Genomic DNA, 9,089 nt, shown 5'->3' with positions numbered 1-9,089 from the left:
TGCCCACTTATCCATATAAATATAACATGGAATATATAATTGTTTTCCTATGGTGTAAATGATATAGATAGGATAGTACACACTCTCTTCTCACCTTCCTAGGAAAAAAGAGGTGTATTGTATAATGTCGCCCCTATGACTCTCTATAATTCCACCCTTCCTGTACTCTGTATAATGCCCTCTTTTTGTGGTTTACACACACTGTATATTACTGCCCTTCATTTTGTGCTCTGTATAATGCCCTTTTCTGTGACCACCTCCTTCAATAATGCCCTCCTTTCTGGCGCACATCTAAACGAAATAATACCCCCCATACTGTTTAAGGCACCTAATGTGGTAAAAAAATAATGCCCCCCTTTTTGTAGCCCCCAATCATAGAAACCCCCTTCCCTTTACCCCACTTAAAATCTATAACTACTGTAACTGTCTCTGTAACCACTTTCTGTACCCCCCCTACACACTTATGTGAACCGATTACTCTCTAAACAATGTAAATATTACAGTACTGCCTATCTACACTATAAATGATAAGTACAGTCTTTCCCTACCTATAACTGATATTGATAATTGCCTTCTATTTCTCCCTGTACATTATGCTGATCTTGATAGTACTTTTTATTAACTTCCTTTATAAACAATGTGCCATAAAAGTTCTGTTTCCCTTTGCCTTTCGGTAAATTATGTAGGCACAGAGGCCCAGATTTATCAAAAGTGATTGCTTTCCTGTATCTCCCTGAGACAGGCTGTAACATCTGTGCCCGTTGGAACTTAAGTGCCATCCTACACAAAGTACGAATGATGATGAGCGTGTTAATAGGTTACATTCTGTCCTTAGTACTGTGAACACTGCTTTATTCCTACCCTGTCTAAATTGATTTCCAGCACAACCTTTTTACTTTCGGGTGCAAACAGTTAAAGAAACCTTCCATGAGGAATCTACTATCAGAAGTAGATCTGATGGTACACTCCTCCTGCCTCGGTCCTAATCTGTAATTTAATAATCCTGGAACCTAACTTGTTAAAAACTTTATTTTAGTAATATGTAAATTAACCACAGAGGCTACTGGGGCATGGAGTAGCCTTAGATCCCAGTGCCCGGCCAGGCTAGTACACGCCCCAGTAGCCTCTGCAGTTAAATACATTTTTAATAAGTTAAATTATATTCCAGGATTATTAAATTACAGATTAGGGCAGAGGCAGGCAGGAGGAATCTCCCATCAGATCTACTACTGATAGTAGAATCATCATGGTAGGTTTCCTTTAAGTTATTTCAGATGGACAGATTTTCCTCCACTCACTCTTCTTCCCTACTTGTCTGGATGTCAGGGATCTTGTCCAATCATTTATTGGCCCGGGACTTTAACATCTCATTTAATGTTTGCCTGGCATTTCCTGCACTTGCTATAAGTTCTTTTTGGTGCTAGTTGTGTTTATCTTGCCTTTTGTATCTTGGATTCCTTGAACCTTTACTAAGAATAGCATTTAGCTTCAGGACTCACTATACTTGTTTGTCCTTTAGTCCATCCAAGCAGTTATCTTACTGCATAAAACCGGTACACAGAGTAACATCTACCTCTTTTTCGCTGTTAATGCTGTCAGACAATTCCATGTGAGTCTTCTCAGCTATTTGTTAAAAAATATTTTAGAATCGGAAAATCTAGGATGCCAGGATGCCAATGTCCCTGGATTCAAATGTATCCCTACTATTACATAATCACTAACAGGTCTGGAAAACAACTCTGGATGATGGGGTAAAAACGGAGGTACTATGGAAAAGCCTCAAATGTTTATGATGGCAATATATATACCGTATATATTATTTTTCATTTTATTTTAACTATATTTTCTAAATGTAACTAAAGTATAGACTTGTCTTTATAATACATATTGATCTAGACTGGCATCCACTCTGTTCCCCTGCCGAATAGTTCATTGTTTTTCACATATGGAGTTAAAAAGTTGACTACTGGCAAAATGTTTCATTTTTCCTTCTAAAAATCTAATTCCAGCCCATAACATTCCACAATTGCTCAGAACCTTCTCAGTATTAAAATGGAAAATCACAACTGTTAGATAGATTTCACACTCACCATAATCAGCTTGAAAAGCCATGAAATGCATTTAGATTGCTTATATTGCTGAGATGGAAGATATCATATGCTTGTATTCAGAAGGGGAATGGAGATAATTATTTGAATTTATGGGAAAGTTTTAATTCCAATTTGTATTATTAGGGGCAAACTGTAGATATAGTATGCATACTGCAAGGAACTGAATAGAATTTATTGGGATCACATGTAGTACTCCAGTAGTCACGAAGACCCGAGAACAGTATATGGGACACTTAAAATTCTATAGCTTATCAGAAAGTTGTAGAAGTTACGTATAGAAAGTTACTTTAGTGGACAGTGTGCCCCCTTAACGACAAGGTCCTTGTGTACCAAGGCTGCAGGTGGCACCAATGGTAGTCAACCTCTGATCATCCATATTAAATGATAAGGAGGCAGAATCTTCAACTGTCAATGTACCAAGAATCAGAAATCTACCGTATGGCAGCAAGTAACTGGATCCAGTGGTTAACCTTTCATTGAAATTCACAAAGGACCTACCGTATATACTCGTGTATAAGCCGAGTTTTTCAGCACAAAAAGTGCTGAAAAACGTCCCCTCGGCTTATACTCGAGTCAATACTTAATATATATACTTAAAAAATAATAAACTTATATACTCACCCTCCGGTGGCCCCGACGTGCAGCGCTGCTCCCCCGATGTCCGCGCGGGTCCTCTTCTGGCTTCCGCGGCCGTCTTCTTGCTTCTCTAACTTCTCTAACGTCAGCAGCGGCGCGTCATACTAGGCGCCGTCCACGGGAGAGCAATGGCGGCACCCGGCATGAAGTTAGAGAAGCAAGAAGACGGCCGCGGAAGCCAGAAGAGGACCCGCGCGGACATCGGGGGAGCAGCGCTGCACGTCGGGGCCACCGGAGGGTGAGTATATAAGTTTTTTTTTTTTTTAACGCTGGGCAAGCTGTATACCACTGGGGCAGACTGGGCAGTGCTGTATACTACTGAGGGCTGTGCTGTATACTACTGGGGGCTGTGCTGTATACTACTGGGGGCAGTGCTGTATACTACTGGGGGCTGTGCTGTATACTACTGGGGGCTGTGCTGTATATTACTGGGGGCAGGCTGTATACTACTGGGGGCAGTGCTGTATACTACTGGGGGCAGTGCTGTATACTACTGGGGGCTGTGCTGTATACTACTGGGGGCAGGCTGGCTACATACTGGGGGGGTCTGTGACCAATGCATTTCCCTACCTCGGCTTATACTCGAGTCAATAGGTTTTCCCAGTTTTTGATGGTAAAATTAGGGGTCTCGGCTTATACTCGGGTCGGCTTATACTCAAGTATATACGGTACTCTGTGGAGGAAGGGGGGCATTTATTAATTTAGGCACAGTGTGGGCTGGAAGTGTGCTATAATTTTCAGTGTGATGGAAGATGGTTCAAGGAATTAATGATTTGGAGAATGAACAAAAAGGAATAGAACCTTCTCCCTATCCATGAATGTGAAATAGAACTCCATAGGCCAACTTTAAGCAGCTCTAATTTTGCACCAAAAACTGAGCCACTAAAGGAGTGAGAAAACTAGAAGCACAAGAAAAGTAACAAATTCACAAGCGGAACAACAAATTAATGCCCAAAAAAAAAAAGAAAGTGGCCAAAGAAAAAGCTGAGTGTTGGAAAACTACCAAAACAGTGGTGCAAAAGGAGCAGCAGGGTAAAAAAATTCTGCCAGTTTTCCGTTTGAAAGACGATAATAAATGCCCCCCTGTGTTTTGTGGAGCAACATTTTAGAATTCAGCCTATAGCACTTTATGCCCCCCCCCCCATTCCTTTAGTGTTGAATGATCTTGAGTTAGTCTTCACCACCCCTTACCTCTGATAAAAGCTTTGGGTGCAGGGCCAGTACCCTACTCAATCCATAGCTGATGGCAGTGGTGTTATTACTTTAAGGAAGTCTACCAAAGTTCTCATCATACAGAGGTACAGACAATGTTTGGTATTGACCCTGGAGATCTGTGTAACCGTACCTTTGTGTGTTGTTGCTAGTAGCAGCAGCAGGACTATTAGAAATGCATTTAGATTCCAGGATTGTAACTGGACTGCACTTGGGTGCAATATAGTGTTTTATTTCACAGTACAGCCCATGCCTTTTGCTGTGAGTAAGAGGAGTATGAAGCTTGCAGTTATATATTACAGTAGAGGATAGTTGCTATGACGTTTGAATGGAGATATCAAAGGATACAGCAGTGTAAGTACACTGCCCCAGTGCTACAAACCTGGAATATAACACCTGCATCTAAAAACACACTCAATAGTATAGTTACACACATCTCCAGGGCGGATACCAAACTCTTTCTGCAGCTTTGTATATTCAATACTGCTAGTAGACTATCATTAAGAGTACAAGGAATGGGAAAATGAGTCTTGTGGATCCCCTAAGGGTTAAGCTTATTGCTCTAATTAGCCAGGTACAAATTTCTTCTCTAAAATATTCTGGAAAAGTTTGCCAAAAGTGTACTAAAACAGTCACACACCCCTTTCCTCCCAGATTGTGCAATCCCCCTTTCCAAATTGAAAAGGATGTTTACACCAGAGACATTTTTGAGAATAATATATTTATTTTAACTTTTTTATAGTGTTCTGTCATAAATAAACAATAGTAAATGATAAGTTCTGCTCTGTAAATCCATCATATCAACGTGATTTAACGGATCAATGACATAAATAATCTGCTATTTTGTTCAGTTAAATAAAAGTGTGTAGAAGGAATGACATTGTTATACTGAACTGTAGTAAACAATAACGATATATATGTGAGGGAATCATTAAAGTGTACATCACTTAATAACTTGTTCTTTTTACAGCAGCAGGATTAACAATTTGCAGCATTTTGACAACATAATTTATGGAAACTCCAGTAAAAACCCTAATCTCCCACTGCTTTTTTAACTGGGATCACAATGTCTAATGTCACTGCTGTTTCTTGCAGACAATAGAATTGAATACATAACTTATTGATTACCACGGATCAACCGGGGTAACAACCAACAAGGAGTCCCTGTTAAATGAGATGGCACAAAATATTTTTTAGATTTCTTCTAGAGACAAGTGAATTGAATTGGAAGAAGTGGAATTCGATCAAAATTTTATAAAAAATGAATGAATTTCCTGCCGATTCATGATAAGTCCTGAGACAGGGAGGTTGTGGAATATTTTTCTGCTTTGTTTGGCTCTTGTTGCGGCAGAATGGCTCTCAAAAAGTAGCCTACATCCAGGAGCTGTGACTGGACCCAGGGGGTGGGGAGGGCTGTGTGGAGAACTAGAGCTGGAGCACAGCAGGAAGTATCCTTTCTGGAAGTCTGGGATAAGGAAGTCCCAGTCCCCCCAGGAGTCAGAGCTCTAGGAAAGCTGATACTTTTTGAGAGTCTCCTGGTCTTGTCAGGTATTCCACTGCAACGAAGGCCATGCTGGAAAAATCTCCACGTCCTCAGATAAGACTTCCCACCCACCAGTTACACCATCAAGCCCCAAACCTTTCCCCCTTATCTCCTTGTTGCCATGTCCATGCTGGGTCATACATAATTGCTTCCTATTACTATGATGTAAAGATGGCTGAGGATACTAGGGGATATTTATCAGAGTTTATATGCCAGAAAATTGGCATAGAAGCCTGGAAATAGTCTGATCCACCAGCCCTTCCCCCTTTACGCCAGTTCCACACCTTTTGGGCGTGAAGGGTGCAGGGCCGGCAGCAGAGTAGCAGCAGGCGAACATTGAAAGCTGAAGTTAGCATGCGGACAAATATTTCTGGAAATAAACACTGCACAGCCGGCCACCGGAGCCTGGCTGCACCAGAGGGGTCGCAACATTATGATAAAAGTGGTATGATGAATAACCCCCACTATGTTTATCAGGTAAGATTCAGTCTATATGTGTTCATTTGATGAGTTACACTGCCTGTAACATGTATGTACAGCCACTCTGTTGTCTGCCTCTGTGTATCTCGACAATCATGTAACATAACTAACCAACCAACCAACTAATCATCAGCAAGGCATCATGGGGGGTGGGCGAAAGTTACTGAACTAGAGCTATTGTCAGAATAAGTGCCTTCCATAATTAGAATAATTTAAAATTAGAATAATCCACCTTTTGGCAAATCCTAAATCACATTTTTCAAACACAAAGTTTTAAAATGAGCTAGGGATGGAGGTAAGATTTTATTAAGCTACTAAAGGATCATACATTTTTAATATGTAGGATCAATCCTCTGTTCCAAGAGACCAAAAAGCTAAAGAATGATTTGTCCTGCTGTTTTCTTTAAAGAAATATCTATAACCAGATGTACATTTTAAGGATGATGCAAAATAAAATAGTGGAACATAAAATGCAGAGAATACCAGCACAAACTCTGTAGGATAAAAGCTCTGTAGGATAAAAAGGGTCAGTTCTATACTGAGGGTCTTAATTCCTTGGGTAGAACATTGCATATTTCGAGGTCCTGAAGCCAAGGAGATCTCTCATCTCATTTCGGAATTTAGAAAGGTCCTGGCGGAGCTCATTTAGGTTTTCTACGGTGGCTTGGTCTGTGCTTTGCATCTTCTGCCTCATTGATGTCAAGTATCGATGTACAAGGCAGCACATGACCTTCTGATAGTTCTCATCCCTCTTCTGCCTCAGACTTTTCCACTCCTAGAATTTTAAAAAAAATTATTTCCATAAACTTCAAGATTTCTTTGCATGTGAACCTTTACACAGATGTTAACCAGAAAATATATGATATAAATATTTGTGTGACCTCTGGGGAAGCTCTCTGGAAATACCCCGATCTGCAAATCAATCTGATCCACAAAATTCGATTTACAAAAATAACTTGTAGTGCACTACAGATTATTTTGAAACTACAATAAGATTGCTGCGGATTTGGCCTCAATTCTCTACATTTGCATAGAACCATCTGATTGATCTGAAATATTCTGCCATTTACTGTGTCCGGTTTCAACAAGTTATCCCCTTTCCACAGTTTAGGTGACAACTTGCTGATTGATGGTGATTTGAGTATTGGCACTTCCAGTCAGCACAAGATTGAGGGTCCATTGTACCCTCAAATGAACAGAGCAGTCCTGCTACTGTATTCATTTATAAGGCACTGACAGAGTCATAGAAATACTCATCCACTTCCATCATTGCCATAATCTACCTGCTCCTCCATTCTTTTAGGGTACAAAGGGCCCCTGTTATTAGGTCTGTGGTGGTCCCACCACTATACTCTACTGTGGATGGAATATAGTAAGCAAGATATTATATAGAATTCAGAACACTCCCTCTAAATGTGGCCAAAAATACTGGCCAAATTTGCAATATGTGAATTAGGTCTAATTACTGCCTTTTCATATATAAAAAATGACACAAGGGAGAATATGGCCTCTACATAATCTGTTAGCACTATGCAATAAAGAAAAATACATAAAAGTTGCCCTTGTGAGTATGCTTGTACATTCTTAGGGTACATTCAGACGGCCATCTGTGGGTATGTACACGCGGCCGCATATACATCCACATAGACAGCAATGGTGGGCCAGTGGCCCCATTCCGCGTCCTACATGTAGAAAAGATAGAGCATGCTCCATCTTTCTCCGTGTGTACGGTTGTGTGCTTCTTTTCTCTATGGAGGGGGGAGCGGTCTTCTTCTCTCCAGCAAACAGAGGTATGCCAGCCTGCCCGGCATATGCCTGTGTAAATGTACCCTTATCATGTTTTACTTTTTTATGCATTTCACACTTTATTTCATGTTCAACTATTAGTTAAAAATAACTTTTAAATAATCCTTAACAGGATTTATGCACATACCAATGAATGTTAGATTTTTACGTCCATTAAGAAGTTAAGTAAATAAATATGTTCCTGCAATAGTGGTCTTCTAGCCCACATTATTCCCATAAATCCTTGATATGTATTTCTAAATTCTTGGAGGGTTAAATATATATTAAGTGCATATTATGGTTTCTGGGAGAGTTTAGAAGCGATTACCCTTCTTACCTTGAGACTGTTTTGTCGCTTGACCCTTCCTTTTGGGGTATGAGAACAGATCCACTTACTCAGACTGTTGAACAAATAGCAAATAGTCTTGGGAGATGGGATAACGTTGAAAGGTGGAGGGAGCGTACATTTGTCATCAAAATAACTCAGCCAAAGCTTGGCCCGGGCAAACTTCCATTCTTTATCCTCATGGTTCTAGGATGCCAAAGATACAAAGAGATCAGACCGAGTTGAGGATATTGAGAAATACTATTCCTAAGGTGTCTTGAAGTCTCAATGTTAAAAAAATATATTGAAGGTCCCACAGCTTAAAGAGCTAGTACTACTAATATACTACCGATATACGACGTGACACTAAACTGGATTTTTCAAATTATACTTACGGTACATTATATTTGCTAATATTTATATATTTACTAAGGCACACAGAAAACAAGTAACAGCAATACACATGAATGAATCTTTATTTCTTTAGTGCCAACACGTCCCTGTTATTCTTATTTAACACCTCAATGACCAAGGTATCAGAATTCTACTGCAGCCTTTTGAAAGTACTTCTTTCGATGCACTTTTCTTTGGGGAAGATTCAGATAGTAAGACATCAGTTCTTGCCCATGTTCCTGAGCTAACACACTGGATCAGAAAAGCTGCAATCCTAGGTGCTTAGAGGGAATCTGTCAGCAGAAATGTACCTAATTTGCATTCATTTATATGTATGGTATACATACTGTATGTATGGTGAACATTTTCCAGATCATGTTTCTTTCATGGTCCAATGTGGTGACATCATCCAGACAATCAACTTTGAAGTGAGAAAACACATCTATTTAGGATCACATACAGCATACACTAACTGCAGTGCTCTGCTACCTCATCTCATGTCTCCATCTACCCTCCAATATAGATTGTAAGCCCTCACAGGGGGTCTTCCCGGTGACCCATTGAACTCTTTGCTTCCATGACTTTATACATTTTACATCACACT

The 9,089-nt window shown here is 40.0% G+C and overlaps 1 protein-coding gene across 2 annotated transcripts in view; it reads right to left on the bottom strand.

Moving 5' to 3' along the window:
- Positions 1 to 5,833: 5,833 nt before the first annotated feature.
- The window catches only part of TRPC1 (transient receptor potential cation channel subfamily C member 1), a 67,604-nt gene continuing 64,348 nt past the window's right edge, over positions 5,834 to 9,089 (bottom strand). For both annotated transcript variants that reach the window (XM_072143070.1, XM_072143071.1), the window contains 2 exons: positions 8,105 to 8,299; positions 5,834 to 6,757 (listed from right to left, as the gene is read on the bottom strand). In XM_072143070.1, the coding sequence (XP_071999171.1) occupies positions 6,530 to 6,757; positions 8,105 to 8,299 (423 nt within the window). In that variant the 3' untranslated portion in view covers positions 5,834 to 6,529. The remainder of the gene's footprint in view (positions 6,758 to 8,104; positions 8,300 to 9,089) is intronic.

Source organism: Engystomops pustulosus, chromosome 3 (genome assembly GCF_040894005.1).
Source record: "Engystomops pustulosus chromosome 3, aEngPut4.maternal, whole genome shotgun sequence".
Classification (NCBI taxonomy): Eukaryota; Metazoa; Chordata; class Amphibia; order Anura; family Leptodactylidae; genus Engystomops; species Engystomops pustulosus.
Note: the sequence above shows the minus strand (reverse complement) of the source record. Positions and strands in the feature narration are given on the sequence as shown.